The sequence below is a fragment of the Electrophorus electricus genome, chromosome 10, assembly GCF_041902795.1.
Source record: "Electrophorus electricus isolate QZ-2024a chromosome 10, ASM4190279v1, whole genome shotgun sequence".
NCBI classification, from domain to species: domain Eukaryota; kingdom Metazoa; phylum Chordata; class Actinopteri; order Gymnotiformes; family Gymnotidae; genus Electrophorus; species Electrophorus electricus.
The window spans coordinates 27295944-27313609 of record NC_137506.1 but is presented as its reverse complement, the minus strand read 5'-3'; the positions used below and the strand labels follow the sequence as shown (position 1 = coordinate 27313609).

Here is a 17666-nt window from a genome sequence, read left to right as displayed (position 1 = left end):
ACTATGTTATGTGACAGGCTCTCAGTGACAGACTACTTTTTTTTCCTTCTTTTTTTTTTTTTCTAACTGCATTATATTGCAGCTGTAACCCCTGGGGGGGATTTTAAAACCTTTTTTAAAATGGTGATTACTAGCAGGATTTCATTGCAATTTACAACGTGACTTTTGAATATGAAGAACTTTGTTCTCACCGATGCTAATACATTATAACTATTGATAATTACACCGGTGGAGCCTACCTATGTGACAGGACTGTAGGGATTGGACATTCTGGGGTAAAGGGCTTTCTTGGCAATGCTGGACTGCTGGGGAAGGTACGTGTTGAAAATGGCCAACGTTTACACATCTGAGTTGTTCATAAGTTGGTTGTTCAGAGAAAGTAAAGGAGCTTGTGAGAGGTTTTATTTTGTGACAATGCTGGTTGGCACTGTAGGGAGCCAGTATTCCAAAATTAATTGAGAATTAATGGGTCAAAGAGTAATACAAAAATAACAGAAAACCAATCAGATTGCTGCTTTAATATAATGGTATTTTGAACTCGTTTACAGATACATTTAAATAGGTCATCAGTAATCTAACAGAATACATTTTTAATGTAACCCTCCCAGCTCTGCTGGTTTGAGTATATTGGGTGTTGAGTTTTTACGTCAGTGTAAATGTCAATTACATATTAGTCACTCCTGTGTGAAGAGGTGTCTGCCAAATAATCCAGTTGACAGCAATTCTGTGTTGAATTCCAGTGTTGAAAAGTGGAAGGATACCTAGCACAAAGTATGCATGTCAACAGATGAGATGTAATTACTAACTATACGACCACTAGGTATTTCTAATAAAGTGGTTGTTGAGTGTTGTTTATTGACATTCAGATGTGATAGCAGACAAAGTATTGTACTGAAACTGATGGGAGTGTAGGTTGATAAAAAATAATCCAAGATCCTACCAAAATTTATATGTCCTTTTTTGAACCAATTTATACCTCTCACAATTAATTGGTTTGTATGAAACTAAAGTAAATTCATATACCACAGTCCCTTAAATTAAATATAAATAACCAGATGTGTGCCAATAGGAGGTGAGAGTACTTTTATTTTGAAGTTGAAATTTCGCGTCTTAACTCGGAAGTGGAAACACATTGTTTTCGCGTTCGAATTTGTAGCTAGCTGTCTAGCGTTAACCTATCTTGAAGAATGTTTAACAAAAAAGTAAGGAGAAATTTTAGACAAAGAAAAGATGAATCCAGTGAAGAAGATGAAAACGAAAACGGATATGGCGGAAGGAACGAAACAGACACTTCGGTCGACAGCTCAAAGCAATCATATGAACCCCGAAGAGGGATTTCATGTAGCTCTAAACCAAATGCAACACCGCCACGCCAAGATGTTAAGTCGGATTCTAGTGGTGCAGAAGACCCAAAGGAACCTACCACTTGCAAATTTCAAGCAAAACGTAGTAAAGTATCGTCCAAGTGTAATACCCTCAGTTTTCTCAATGAGAAAGATGGTGAGTATAAGCCTCTTCTGGCTTTCAAATTGAAATCTATAGATAGAAACTGTTGGCTATAGGCGGAGATTTATCTCTTAGTCACAGTTGTAATTTTATGTATATCCACATATGCAACCTTTCCTTTACAGGTACTGAGGAATGCGATTTCAAATTGAAAAGGTCTAGCAACAAAGCTGTGGTTTTCCAGGCTCGCAAAAAAGAAGAATCGCCCGTCAAGTTGACACGTTCACAAGGTACTGCATATTAAAGCCAGTAACCGAAGTTGGCATATATACAGAAGTCGCCTTTTTGCTTTCTTTATGTATAATGTACAATCACCTTTTTAGGTGCAAAAGAAGTTGCTTTTACTGAACACTCTAATAGCAGTGTTGGTAGTTCTGCTGAGGACATGCACCCAGACAGTGACAGTGAAACAAGCTCTACAACTCCAAGCTCTTTCAAATCTCAGACAGGTAAACTGAATCCAATACCACTGGTGCGTTGGGTGTTGAACCGTAGATAAATTAAATAGCTTATCATGGCATGTCCTCCTATGCAGATAACATCCCCGATGCCAAGATAATCCATGCAGCTAAAGAGCAGAGGAGGAGAGCCAGGGCCCAGAGAGATTACATCCCATTGGAAGGGGACGAGAAAAGCACCCTGGACACTGGAGATGGAGAAGAGGACCAGAGTGATCTTGAATGTGACAGCCATGATGAGTCAGATGATAATGAGCGTAGAATTCAGTTTGCACCCAAACCCAAAACACTACGAGAGCAAATGGCTGAGGAAATTGGTAATTCTACACCCTCACTACCTTCACAACTCAAAAGATACAGGCCTAAGCATCCAGTGTTTTCAGGTGTTCTGTCATAGCTAATTGCTACATGAATTAGATTTATAAGGGATTCTGGGATTTATAAAGATTTCTTAATATCTGTGTTATTAGCTGTCCCATTCAGTGCTTAAGTTTCTCTATAGGTGGGAATGAGGATGATTGCTCTGATAGGCAGGAGGAGGACCAACATCTCTGGGAAGAACAGCAAATAGGGAAAGGAATTAAAAGACACCAGGTGAAAGATGACATTTTTAATATATAACTAAGTTATTAAAAAAAAAAATAAAGAACTGAAGGGCAGATATGTTTTATTGCCTTCATTTTCGTCTTCAGATGCAAAGCAGAGGTGATTTCAAGCCTCTCAGGCAAAAGAAAATGCTTGATATCCCTGAGACACTCCCACCAATCAGCATTGATATCATAAAGAAGAGAATTATTGGAAAGTAAGTCTTTTAAATACTATCTTGACCATATAATATTAGATTAGATTACGTTTAATTCTGTCATTAGCTACAACTACAAGGCGGTTAGCATCTAACTAGAAGTGCAAACAGCAATGTATATAGTGTAAATAGGAATGGCAAGAATAACAGTACATAATGTAGAAATGGCAATAACGTGCATAGCAAATCTACAACACAAGATGAAAATGAATGAATGACCAGTGTCATAAATGAATGGAGTCAATGATACTACATTGAAAGGCTGTGCAGGCTGTATATAGATAATTAAACATGCATAGAGGAATTCATTGGTTGAAAGGCAGAGGATAACATTGTGGCAGAGGAAAAACCCTCCTTTGTTGTTTAGTTATTAAATGTGTACATTTTCCATGAACTGCTCTTCAGATTATTTCATAACTGTCAGTAAAAAAAACAAACAAAAAAAAAAACATTTCCCAATGAGTGAATAATGACTCACTGGCATGATTTTTTTTTTTTTTTTGGTTCTTAAAAACTAAGTCCTTCAAAAAGTAGAACATGCTTATTAATCATACTTACAATCATAAGTGAATTCTAAACTTGCTTAGCTGACATGGTGTTTTGTCATTTCTTGGTTAAGGTCTAACCATGAGCAACATGTTTGCATATTTCACAAGCCAGAGAAAGACATTACTATATTATGAGGGTGTGGAGGAAGAAATAATGTAGAATTTCACACAGAAATTTAGCATTCTGGATTGTTCTACTGCAGATAGACAATATCCAAATATTTCTATATTTCTTTGTACTTGTCTAGGTTGGAATCTCTAAAGGAGGTCCACAGGGCACGGGAGGCTGAACTCAGGAAGATGCAGCTGGACATAGAGGGTGCCCAAAGCTGCCTAGCCAGCCTAGAGAACCACAGAGCTGACCAGCAGCTGCACTTCTACCGCCACATGAGGGTCTTCTCCCAGAACCTGCTGGAGTGTTTGACCGAGAAGGTCAGGAAAACCTCCTTGGTTTAGAATTCATCACTACTCCTTAGCTGACCTTCTATTGCTCCCAAGTGTTGAATATGTTTACATTCTTATGTAAATGTGACGTTCTTATCCAGATTTACACATATCAGTTTGACAGGATGTGTGAATAGATTTGTCATCAAACCTCCATCATGGCAAAATTATTGAATATTCAGTTAGCTCTTAACGCAACATGTCATTTCTCAGATGCCCTCCATAAACTCAGTGGAACTGGACATGCACGTTATGTATATTGACCAGGCAGAGGTGCTGTTGTCACAAAGGAGAGGAGAACTGCAAGAGGAGTCTACATGGCTCCAGCGGTTAACCTGTAGGTTGATGATTACATTACAAATCTGTTTCATGTAAAACAAACAAACAAAAAATCTTCTTAATGAGTTTTATAATGACTAATTAATTTGTCTGTTACTGAAGTTGCAAGTTAAAATTGGGAACATCAGTGCTTCTCATCTTACATTAGGAAATCACCCATGCAGTTGTCCTATCTATTTTTAATTTGTTGTAGATGGTGCTGATACCAACAGTAACAGGGGGGCACTGGGAAAGACTGAAACAGCTAAGGACAGGTAAGACAGGATTCAACATGGTAGAAAAAAGGTAGCTTGTTGAAAGCAGAAGTCAATACTGATTTGAAAGCATTTGCAAAACAGTATACTAGTATCTGGGCTTTGTACATATTCTCCTCTGAAATATTGGCCCATCTTTGATCATGTTCCAGTGAGGTCTTAGAGGAAGATAGTGGAAGTGTCCCACCTGACTGGGAACCAGCAGCAGAGCAGGAGGCTCAGTTGCAGCACAAAAGAGGTAAGACGTTTTAATGCATTTCCTCACGCTGCAAGATCATCTAATAATATTCTGGATTCCACACATGTAGTGTGGGAAGTTGATCATGTCTACTGAGAGGAAGATTACACAATACCTTATATTCAGGTCATGAAATTTATGTAAAAATAAAACCCGTTGTTGTATCCCAACAAATACAAACATCACATCTTTTTACTATTCCCCAGCTGACATATTGAAGAGATCTCAGGAAATTTTTGCTGATGTTCAGGAGGACTTCTCTGATGTACAGAAAATCCTAAACCGGTTTGAAGAGTGGCGTTATTCCTTTCCAGAGTCCTACACCAGTGCCTACATTAGTCTGTGCCTTCCCAAACTACTAGCACCTCTGATACGACACCAGCTTATTGGCTGGAATCCTCTCAAAGTATGTTGCATGCAGAATTCATTTGAAAACTAAGCGATATTTTATTGAATATTTTTTCCCATTGCTGTTTGTTGGATATGTGGATTCTGAAAATTTCTAGGTAGAGGGTGAAGATTTTGAGGCGCTGCCATGGTACTCTGCTGTGGAGAAGTTCTGTCACGGACAAGGCTATGAAGAGTCTGACAATGCTGATCAGAAGACATTGCCAGCTATCATAGAAAAGACCGTCCTTCCCAAAGTCCAAGGTGAACACCTCATTTCTCATTTAGGTATAAGAGAAGTTCTAATTGTGATGAAATATTTTTACAGTCATGTCCAAAAGTTTTGAACTGACACAAATTTTGGTTTTCACAAGGTTTGCATTTTCAGTTTTAATGGCGGCAATTTACATTAACTCTAGTTTGTGAAGAGTGATCAGATTCCTTAATCACCACAAACCCATTTCTACTGCATTTCAGTCCTGCCACAAAATAACCTGCTAACATAATTTCAGTGATCTTCTTGTTAGCTCAGGAGAAAGTGTTAATTAGAACAAGGAAGCTCCTATCATTCTGTCATGCTGACTGAATTAGAAGAGCAGACAGGTTGCTTTAAAAGGGGGTGGTGCTTGAAATCATTGTCTCCTTGGAGGTAAGCATGGTTAACAGAAGAAAACGTGCAGTCATCATTGCTTTGCATCAGTAGGGCTTCACAGGCAAGGATCTTGTTGCTTCTAAGATTATAATTAAATCAACCATTTATCGGATCATCAAGAACTTCAAGGAGAGAGGTTGCGGTGAAGAAGCCTTCAGGTTGCCCAAGAAAGTCCAGCAAGTGCCAGGACCATCTCCTAAAGAGGATTCAGCTCCAAGAGGTTGCTCAGTAATGGCAGCAGGCAGATGACACTGCATCTGCACGCACAGAGAGGGGAAGGCTTTTGGAGGATGGCCTGGTGTCAAGAAGGGCAGCAAAGAAGCCACTTCTCTCCAAGAAAAACATCAAAGACAGAATGCACTTTACCTGCAGAGGCCTGGGGTAAAGTTATTTTTTTCTTTCTCTTCAGACTGTTTGGCTAAGCTGGAAAAATGATTGTCCAGAGAAGAAAAGGTAAGTGCTACCTGTATCATGCCAACAGTAAAGCATCCTGAGACTATTCATCTGTGGGGTTGCTTCTTATCCAAGGGAGTGGGCACACACTCAACTTTGGCTAAGAACAGTGAAATGAATAAGAAATGGTATCCTCCAAAAGCAATTTCTCCCAATGACCCAGGAGCAATTTGGTGAACACTGCTTTTTTTCAGCATGATGGAGCACCATGTCACAAGGCAAAAGTAATGGCTCAGTGAACAAAACATTGAAATTTTGGGTCCATATCCAGTAAAACTCCCCAGATCTCAATCCCTTTGAGAACCTGTGGTCAATCCTCAAAAAGATGATGAACAAACATAGAAACTGTGATCAACTCCAAGCACTGATTTAGGCAAAAATGGGGTGCCATCAGACAGGATTTGGCCCAGAAGCTGATATCCAGCATGTGAATGGCAGAAGACTTGAAAAAGAAGGGTCAACACTGTAAATATCGAGTCTTTCTAAAATTTGTCAATAAATGTATTTGTCAATAAAAGTGAAAAAAAACCTATGAAATACTTATAATTGTTCTTCAGTATACCTTAGAAACATCACACAAAAAGATGTAAAAACACTGAAGCCGCAGACTTTATGAAAACCAAAATTTGTCTCAAAACCTTTTGGCCATGACTGTACATAACACATTTGAGCTTAATTGTGAAATTCCATTATTAATTTGTATTTGTGTGCATCAGTTGTTATATTCCTTTAAAACATTTATATAAATATATTAATTGATCAGAAAGTGATATACCTAGTTTAAAATGAATCTAGCAGGTCAATTGCATTCTATATGACTGAATATACAGAGATCATCATATTGGCTACTGTTATACAACTGTTTGCATAATTCTTAATTACTTTTAAATTCATTATTATTTAATTATTTCTTAATTCTTAATCCAGTACTTTCCTTAATATGTTCCATAGGGTTTGTGGAGCTAGTGTGGGACCCCATGTCTTTGCAACAGTCTCAGTGTCTCACATCACTTTGTAACAGGATACAGGAGGATTACTCTGTTTTTGATGGTGAACAAAGCAAGCCAGTCAAGGTATTTTTCTGCAGTAAATAAATTAAATGGGCAGTATGGTGGCTTGGTGATTACCACAGTTGCATTGGTGTCTCTGGTTTGAGTCTATCTGGTGTGGGTTTCCTTTGGGGTCTCTGGTTTCCTCCCACACTCCAAAAAAACATAGAGGTTTGGTGAATGCTATCCCACATAAATTGTCCTGGTGTGTGGATTGTTTGTCTGTTTGCCTAAAGTTGTGTGTGTGTGTGTGTGTGTGTGTGTGTGTGTGTGTGTGTGTGTGTGTGTGTGTTTCTGTGTGTGTGTTTGAATGATTGTGTCTGCATGCTCAGTGGTGGATGGTGCTCTATTCTGGGTGTTGTCCTCTCTCCCCTCCCTGCACCTGATTCAATCCTCCAGGAGGCTGAGTTTTCCAGTTGAGAGTGTGCTTTGAGGTTTCCGGTTTTGAGTTTTGCTTTTCACTGGCGTGTAACTGGACATAAAAGCTGTGTGTGTTAATTGTAAAGTGATCTTGGTTTCCTTGAAAGGTGCTATATAAATATAAGTTCATAAATGGCTTTCAGTGGAAAATTAAATGTGGTTTGTTTGAGATGTTTTACGATATCCCTTCAGGCTTTTATGGAGGCTGTTGTCCATAAACTGAGGAATGCTGTGGATAATGATGTCTTCATCCCACTTTACCCAAAAATGTAAGGATGCAAGTGGCCATTTGTTATTTTGTTTGTTTTTTTCTGAAGTATTGCGTTATTCAAACACTAATGTTTACTAGAAATAACATTGTATCAGAATTAAAATAGATATTAAGTTGTTACTGGTTTGTTGTATGTGTAATAGAGGGGGAAGAAGTTTAGATTTTGAAATTCACATGATGAATTTACTTAAGGATGAAAGTATAATCATGTGATCCTAGGAGTTCACTTGTGTAGTACGTGTATTATAACCTACAGTAGAAGATATGTGAGGCAAAAATCCACCATTGCTTGACTATCAGTCTTGTTTGTAGGACCTTTTTAACAGGTTTTCCCTTCTTTTTTCTGTTTTTGCATCTTTCAGCTATTTGGATGACAAGACTTCCCCACAATTCCAGTTTCAGAACCGACAGTTTTGGAGTGCTGTCAAGGTAATGAACTTTTTCTTCTGATATTCCGCTCAGACATGGAAACCCAAAAACCAATTGATCCCAATTCTGCTCTTAAAAGAACATAAATACCCATGAGACCTGCTAGAAGCATTCCTTATAGTCACCTTTGTGGATTTTGGGAAGCTTAGTTTCCTCACAAGCACTAGAAGCAGAGATAATATCAGGAGTGAATCTATAAGAATAATGTACAAGTTGAAGAGGAAGCTGACCTCAGGGAAGAGCAAAGAAACTATAAGACTAAAGTAATAAAAGAAATAGGTCATCTTGAAGTTGTTTGAGATGATTAGATATGTCAATTACTGGAAGCCATAAAAGGAGTCGCTAGCAATGGTTTTTTTTTTTTGCAGCTGATGATTTACAAAGCAGTTGGGGCACATTTAGGTAAATGGGCAATGTGGCAGTTTTCAGAGCATAGTTAGCCTTTGGGCCATCTCAGATTTAATGCTTGCCTCAGATTCTAATATGTTTGGTGTGATTAGTTTGTCTTATTTTAGGTAGGAATGTGACAATAAGTTCATTTGGACTATGTTTTAAAACCTTTAAGTACCACTAAAGAAATCTGATAACATTAGTGCTCAGCTGCAAAAAATGTGAATTCCTCTAATAAATGTTCCTATTTTTCAGCTGCTTGGGAACATGGCATTATGGGATGGTTTGGTTGCTCAAGACAATCTGAAGGACCTGATGCTGGACAGACTTCTCAATCGCTACTTAATGATGACCCTTCTCAATGAGTCCAATCCAAAGCACATTATACAGAAATACAAGAAGGTAATGATGCTATGCGTATAAACAAAGTTAACAGCCATTGTATGCATATCTTTCTTGATAGTAATGACATAATCTATGGAATAACTCAGTATTTTTCAACAGGTGGCAGAGTGTTTTCCAAAAACATGGTTTCTGGAACTGAGTACTGGATCATCACTACCTCAGCTGCAAAATTTCAGCAAGCATCTTGTGCAGACAACACATGTATTATGTAAAGACAACAAGGACACCACCAGCTTAAGGTTATGTGAAAAAATTATTCTTTTATGTTTTTAAGTCAGTATTTCCTTGATTGATGTTCGAGTTTTTATTTTGCCTTTTTATTGCTGTTTTTAGCAATATAAAGTTTCTGAAGTGCATTACTTGAATGAAGTTAGCCGCTGCTGACATTGATTAGGTAGGCTTTAACTCTGGGGTCTCTTTTTATCTGCAGGCCTTTTTTATCTGATGTGATGATTCTTCTTTGGACAATCAAGGCATTTGAGAATATGAACATTGTAGCAGAAAGATACCATTGTCAGGATCTGCTGGGGTATATACATAAGGAATAGTTTGAATGATTGTTAAAAATGTTTTTATACTTAAGAAATAAATGAATTTTTAAATAATTTTAATCTCTATTTGAATTAAACTTTCAGTAAGTGAAAGAAGGTAATGTTTATTTTTAATTATATAATTAAATTTATTAGCCCACAGATTTGAATTACTATTTTACTTATCTAAACCTAAAAAAAAAAAACCTATTAGATTTTTAAGGTATCCATAATGACTGTGCTATACTTGCTGCCCCTGTAGAAACTACATTCTTGTTTCACATGAAAGAAAAACTATAGATTGAATTTCTTAGAATACAGGACCTTTTGCACTTGGTTTAAAAGAGCATGCCAAAAAAATCCTATCCACATTTTATGAATTATTTCATCAAGGGAGGGACTAATATTGTTTAACAAACATGAAGACAATTACATAAATAGATTTATGATTATGTACAGTATCATCTGCTGTGAGTGCTGAAATTTTTCCTCGTTTATCTCGGTATGTAGTTTAGTTAAGTGTTTTATTTCATTTTGTATTGCATTATTTATGTAATATTCCATCAATATGAGTGAATGGGTCTGAGCAGGTCCTGAGACAACTCCACAGAAAAGATGATTATTTTCTGTTCACAAACTGGGAAATTCTGAGTGAAAATTTCAAGAGAATAGTAAAAAGCAACTGACATAGCTTGTTGCTATAATAGAAGCTCCAGTGACATGAGGAATGGTTGCTAGCATATGAGGCTTTACTCCCCCATCAATAAGTTGCTGTTGCAGCTTGAAAGTTTGTAACATCAACTAGGGAAAGGCCAACTCTTGCACTAGACAACCTGATTAGGAAAAGCATATTCACACCTAGTTTAATAGTAGCACTGATGACGCCTAGGACAGTATACAAATTAGCTTAACATGTAGCATAAGAGTCTATAATCCTGAGCAGGGATGGGATAAGAAGAGCCAGGAAGCTGGCACTGTGACCAGCATGCCAGGATCGAAGGCACACTTCCAGTGTCTCCTATGTCTGGTACACCAGAATTTGTACCAGAACTCAGAGTGTGTGTGGCTTAATTTTAATGCTGGTATTGTGCTTAAAATGGCTCCTTGAAGCATTAATATATGACTAGGTTTGCCATGACAAGCTGTCACAAGAAAGGGGACCATGGCTGGAGGGCTAAGTGGAGCTGTTGTTGGAGTATGGTGTGCTAGTTTCTTACACAGGAGAAGCCTCTTGATGGACAGAAGGGACAGCCACAGCAACCAACTGAGACTGGTTCCTTTTAAATCCAGCTTCATGGAGTTCAACTATATCCATTTTATATAAATCTATCATTTCCAAGTATTATTGCACAAAGGCAGTAATTAAGAGATAGGAATAATGGTAAGATATAAGAAAAAACATGTTATAGATTGAAATCATAATATCCAATACCTTAAACACATTGATATCGAAACAGTTACAGTTAGTTATATTTACAGTTGGAAGAAGAGTCAAAAATTTTAAATGGGAAGCATTTTGTATGTTCTTTACACCATGGCACCAGTAGAAATGAATGTAGTTTAAATCACACCATGTTGAACTAGATATTGATGAATTAGCCTCTCTACATTTTGAAGCTTTTCCCTTGAGGATGTGGAAATGTTTATGTGTACAGATTTTATTTGTTATACTGAATTCTACACCTGGGTCTATGTTGGTGTTAGTTTTGATGATGTGACAGGGAGTATTTAAAGCAACACCTGTAAGATTTAACTTTGAATGACATTGAGGACAGCCTGAACCAATGAACCAAACATCTTACAATAAAGAAAAGCAAATTATTTAAACTGCATTAACCTGTCTTATTTGAGTGTGGAACCTGTGTGCTTGCTTTAAGATATAACATCTTCCTTTTAGCCTTTACCATAGAATGGATCTAATAATTCAAGCTTCAAAATGGGTGGTTGGTGAGGAATGTCTGAAGTCTGGACAGACTACCTCCATTTTGCATGGAGTACCCATTCCAACACTGTCTAAAGTGCCAGTTAAGATCTTAGGTCAATTATACAATGCAAACCTTAAGGAAATGAATCAAAACAAACAACTAAGGAAAGAAACTATCAAAGGTTTTGATAGACAAGTCTCTTCACATCTTTTTCTGACATGGGACCATAATAGGTCAGGAGCAATATGGTAGAGGCAGGATGATCACAAAACATGCAAAGCTATTTTGCATATCTTAACATCTATATAGAAGAATATCTTTGTTATAGATAAGCTGTGGGAGTTGCAGAGGTGAAACAAGGTCAGTAGATAGATGGGAACTTAGGTAAGCTTCCACTGATCTAGGAGGACCACATGGAAGCTTGTAGAATTAGTTTCATAATTAAGAGTACCATATGATGTTCTGTCCACTTCTAAAACCTTAAGACAATGGGTTAGTTACTCCAGGATAGAGGTCAAGACTGGATAATGCAAGCAGATGTGGACCAGAAACACTTTGTTCAACTCAAGCTTGTTACTAGTCTTAGGCCAGACCTGATCTTTGGTCATCTTCGCAGAGCCAGCTGCGACATCCAAAACTATAGTTAGGGAGGCCGATGAAAGGAAATACATGGCTCTTACTGTCTCCTGTTTTCACAGTCACCATTTAGCCTGAAACAAAGAAGGAAGATACCCACCTCATGATCCTAATGAAGTGATTATCCATGGTGAAGAACAGCACAACACTCATCCGAGTATTCGTTACAATTTAGACGGATTGTAACAGGAAGTCCTGTAAGATCAACTCTTCTACATAACTGGATTAGAATTATTTGTAGAATTTCTCTATTTATTATTCAGATTAAAAATACATTTGAAATTAAGTATTAATAGAAAGTTAATGTAAATCTCACTGTAAATCATTTCACATTGTATAAAAATATCAGAGAAGTAACACACACACACACACACACACACACACATCTGAGATTTTGTCCATTTTAAAATAAAAAAGGCACAGCACTATTTTCAAATATAAGTGTTGATAAAGTATACTGTTTTTATTTGAGATTTGCATGAAGAGTATACAGCATGTATGTGTATATACATATACATGTGTGTGTATACATGTGTGACAGATCTCCAGCTCCACAAAGTTGATCATTTCCTTGAGATGTGTCTCAAACTGAGAGTGGAGGTACACAACACTGAGATTATTTTCTATGCCTTCCAAGACTCTACTGTATAATACATCTTCCCATCCTACTCTGTGGTAATAAATTTACTGCATTTTCAGTTTTCAATGGGGGCTTGAAATTTCCAAGATCTGTGGTGGGATAAGATGGGATTTATGGATGGATCTTTTTATGTTTTCACTTCTACTTGACACTTCCATGGCTATCCAAAAAGTCAACAAAAGTTGCACCCACATTAGTCTTAATCTAATGAGTTTAATAAGACTTCATATCACTCTAGTGCTGGTAATTCCTTTCTGTATTTTAATATGCTCCTCTTCGCACTCTATGATCATAGTCTCATAAAGATGATTATCAGACTTCAGTTTTTCAACTACAGAACCCATTGTCTTCTCCTTCTTCCCAGTTTTATATCCTCATCTCCAGTGCGAGGTTCCATATTTTTGCAGCAGTGATCTTTTTCTCATTCTTCTGTTCAGCTGCAAGGAGCCGTTTCACCTCAACAAGAGCTGCCCGCTTCCCCAGATGCTGAGCGAGAGCCATAACGGCTGCTTCTTGCTTCATCATCATGAAGGCTTGCCATTCACAGTCCATCTGCTCCTTCTTCTCCTGGCACCGGAGCCAGAGTTCTTCAGCTTGCTGCTGGTAGAGCTGTGATTTGTACTGCCACTGCAACCTCAGGCCCTCTAGAATTTTCAGGTGGTTCTGGTAGCTATGCCGACTAAGCTTTGTCGACACAGGACTTACCACGTTGTCCCTTTCTAAAGAGTCAGCTATTATCAACTGCAGCTCACTGTTCAACTGGCAGAGTTCATCCCTTTCTTACAGGAGGCTCTGTAGAAGCACTTGGTGTTCCTTATACTCAGCTATGTTCTGCTGAGAAGGCTCTGTTTAAAAATATATTACGACCCTTGACATGAAACCATGTGTTAAAAACCAACAGGAATTAATTGCCATGTAATTTTCTCCAGAATGTATAGACTTTACAGTTATTTACCTTTTTTTCTCTGAAATGGTAGTGGAGCGCTACCATGGAGTGGAGGTTCTGGACTGTGCACACCCACATCAAGAGCCTAAACAAACTATATAAAGTTTTTTCCACACTAGAATAGTAATGTAGCTGCTGGCCCGAGTGCCGAAAGGCATGGAGCAGGACGCACAGACTCCCTCGATAGAGTTATACATTTACTGACATCACATACGAATAATGGTGGCACTCACACACAACATTAATGACAGACATAACGTATACATTTAACTAAACACAGACTACAGTAATGTTTTAACCAGGACTACACACAAGTATTAACATACAACCACAGACTCACAATGACCAACACAGTACACACACTATCAGAGATTTAAATAGACAAAAGACAAGACATTAAACCCCGTACAGGTGCGTACAATTACAAAGAGTGTGGTTACAAATAAGGTGAAACCCCCTGCACACAGCAGGCCATACCACGTGACTTGTGGTGGGGTAGCGTCCCGTGACAGAATCCCCTCCCAAGGGGCGCGGCTCCCGATGTGTCCTTCCCAGGACTGCGAACCCCGAACTGCCGTGGGCAAACACACACACATGCCACGGCAATGCCTAGTGCCCACCTAACACAAGGTGGGCCAGGAACCGACGGCCCGGGAGACCTCTCAACAAGAGGGAGGGAGGCAGGTTCTCTGCTTCTCCCAGGTCAGTCCAGTAAGCCCCTTGAGACATGCGGGGGGTAGACATTCCCCGATGACAACCCCTCCCTGGGGGCGAAGTTCCCGATGCTTCCCTTTACAGGACAGCAAACTCCAGGCTGCTGCACACACACGAAAACACAGTACAGCCATGCCCGGTGCCCACCCAGCACAAGGCGGGCTAGGAACCTCCCCCCTGAGAGACCCTCACCAGACAGGGAGAAAGGCAGAGTGTCTGCCTCTCTCAGGTCAGTCCTTCGTTTTCCCTGCGCAGCGAAGTGCTCAAAAACAAACAAGCGCAAACATTTCACAGTGCTGCAGTGCCTGCAATCAGCGCAGGCACTGTTTAATGTGTCCTCAGCCTCAATGGATACGCGGGGGTGCACGTTCGCCCCGGTCCCAGTCATGCTCCTCCCCTGAACAGTCCTCCTCAATGCCTGCCACTCTAGGAGCGTCCCAAAGGCGGTTTGCCTCCGAGGCTTTGGGCAGACCCCTCCAGTCTCACTGGTGAGTCCGCTGACGGGAAGGGACTCCGGAGATCCCGCTGGCTCCACCCAACCGCCCTCTTTCTGTCCGTGGTGGTACCCTTCGGTCCTCCTCAGCCAAAGCTCGAAAACCCTAGCCCTCCCCCAAGTATTTCCTGGGGGTGTTCCCCTCCACGTCCGGAGTGGACCTGAACACCAATTGCGGTCCTCTCCCCAGTGTCCTGGGATCCAGGAGGTGGCACTGTGGGGAGTGCTCACCCACCTCCTGCTAAAAAGTCTGTCTTCCGACTACAATAATATTTTAACCAGGACTACACACAAGTATTAACATACAACCGCAGACTCCGTCCCATGACAAGAATCTGCATACTGACACACAAGCACAGATATATATCCATACACAACCTTCCATCATAGCCAAAGAACTTTTTATTAAAATGTACTAAAAATGTATTTCTATTTTTTCCAGTCTTGAGGTACCAGTACAAATATTTTTAAGGTATCCCATATAATTTAAAGATTCAAAAACACATGCTGCTATATTTCAGCATTTAAATAAAATGTATATACACATACCTGAACAATGTTTCCATGCTGAGCACTGTGGTTTGGTCCTATGTTTGTTCTGATTGGTGGCAACTTTGTGCAGCTACTTTGTTCTTTTCTCTTAAGTTGAATATTGGTGGAATCCATAGTGCTACTGGCACCTCTTTTGATCTGAATTATAAAGATCAATAAGCCTTTTATTTAATGGTGAACAGACCTTAGCCAATTACAATAAGCAGCACCTAAGCAAATGCATACTATGGGAATGGTGAATCCAGTGATTACTGTGGTCACATAAGCACATCTTCAGTCATGGAACACTACTTTAGATCTTTTAGATTATTGTTGTACTAGGCATAAAGTTTTCATAATGAGTAGTGGTAGGGTGAGAACCTTCACTGCTATAACACACAAAATGAGCATCAAATGACATCTATACCATTTGTTGTTAACTGTGGCTGTAATAGTCACCAAAACACAAAGTGGACTAGCTTATCAGCACTGTAAGACTGAGGACTGAAGAATATGTTGTAGTAACTGAGGCATTTTTCCTCAGTAGCAAGATGCCCTCCCATCAAAACCTCTCCTAGAGTTTGATTCCATTACCACTGACACTTGCATAAAAACCTCTCTGCAGTGAATGGCAGTGCAGCACAATTAGACTTGCCAAGTTGTCTTTTTACATATATACAAAAACCTGCTTCCTTAATGGGGAAATAAAACAAAAAAAACAAATAAACAACTCAGAAAACATGTCAAAGTATAGTGTTCAAAGTGCGCACAAAGACTGCTTCTGTGCTTTACATTTTCTAAAAACCTAAATTCTTTTGTTATGAATTTGTTAATTTATAACCGTGTTTGTTGCCTACATTATGAAAAGCAAACAAAACAAAAGCAATTTTGCTACCTGAGTATTGCCTTTCTATAAAATGTTAAAATACCAATTTTATCCTCACATTTTCCATGTTTCGGTTGCTGATAATTAAACACGTGTCAGAAAACATTAGTTTTAATAGTTTAAAACCCCACTGACGTTAACTTAAAAAACGGATTCTTTGTGTCTACAAAAAAAAACATTTTCACGTTTAGACTCTGAATCGATGTCAAGGCACAGATCAATACTTATCGCAGAGCAATTATTAATTACATTAAGAAGTGAAAATCTGATTCTACTGAGGTGAATGTAAATCTTTGCTAACTAGCCTACATGTTCTCAACTGCATGATTGTCCATGTGACTTTATAGCCCCTTTATTGCATAATTACGCCACAAGCGCCATCTCTACGTCACTGTCAGCTTGCTAAACCTTGCACGGGTCCCCTTAAGATTTGGATCAGCCTATCTGCTCATTCAACCACACGAAAATCAACCTAACGTGTATCCGAAACAGTACACTCTGTAAACTTAACTCGTGTAAAACCTAAAAATGAAAGTTGAAAATCCGCAAAGGTAGCTAAGATAGATAACATGTAACTAGCTAGCACAGTACAGTAGGTAATGTTAGCTATCGATACTAGCCAGTTAGCTAGATTGTAGCGACAGTACACTTTAAACCTTTTAGTTTGAAATATTTTAACGAGTATAGGGGTGGAGTTTTGACTAACACTAGCGAACTACAAATCACTTACACATCGTATTTGAATCCGCCAAATTATGTATCTAACCTGTTGTCCTGGTTTTGACATTGCTCATAATACTTTTTGTTTCATATAACGTCTACAGCGTTTATGTAGCTTGTAGTCTATTATTTTAGTTCTGTTTAATGCATTTAACATGATTTCAAAAGCTTATGTACTGATATTTGTTAATGATAGTAACTAATAACCGCAGCGGGGCTACAGCTAGGCCATTCCTTACTTCAAGAAAGTTTAAATCCAAGAATGTAGGTTAAGTCAAAGCAGCGTGTGATTGACTGCGCCAGTACCCGCTCCTGTTGAGTTAACAGATTTATGAATATTAATGAACTTTCCGCCGCTCTCTCCACCCTAGATGAGAAAGCTTCCTTCTAATTGGTTATGCCATTTCTCTGTATCGACGCAGAGGTGTTTTGAACATTCCTAGTGGTTTAAGAAGAAACCCTATGTATACATTTACTGCTGCGTATACACTGTCAGAACACTATATTGTAAGTACGTACTGCTGTGTAGAGGCACCTCGTGGTTCTATAGTTACGAGGCCATGGTCCAGTCTGACGCCATCCACATTTTCAGACATTTTC

At 38.9% G+C, this 17666-nt stretch overlaps 1 protein-coding gene and 1 long non-coding RNA gene across 2 annotated transcripts; one reads left to right on the top strand and one right to left on the bottom strand.

Moving 5' to 3' along the window:
* Nucleotides 1-1137: 1137 nt before the first annotated feature.
* gcfc2 (GC-rich sequence DNA-binding factor 2) lies at nucleotides 1138-9650 on the top strand. The gene is made up of 18 exons (XM_027014050.3): nucleotides 1138-1500; nucleotides 1632-1736; nucleotides 1830-1955; nucleotides 2042-2281; nucleotides 2467-2558; nucleotides 2657-2766; nucleotides 3563-3746; nucleotides 3972-4095; nucleotides 4291-4351; nucleotides 4504-4589; nucleotides 4796-4995; nucleotides 5096-5240; nucleotides 7033-7154; nucleotides 7743-7819; nucleotides 8184-8250; nucleotides 8896-9042; nucleotides 9145-9284; nucleotides 9476-9650. Exons 1-18 carry the CDS (start codon nucleotides 1188-1190, stop codon nucleotides 9591-9593), a joined length of 2457 nt encoding a protein of 818 aa, XP_026869851.2. The 5' UTR covers nucleotides 1138-1187; the 3' UTR covers nucleotides 9594-9650.
* A 2974-nt stretch (nucleotides 9651-12624) lies between these two features.
* Nucleotides 12625-17384, bottom strand: LOC145659439 (uncharacterized). The gene is made up of 3 exons (XR_014125657.1): nucleotides 17306-17384; nucleotides 15479-15619; nucleotides 12625-15271 (listed from the first exon to the last, which is right to left on the bottom strand). It is a non-coding gene; the product is annotated as an uncharacterized LOC145659439 (long non-coding RNA).
* Nucleotides 17385-17666: the final 282 nt, after the last annotated feature.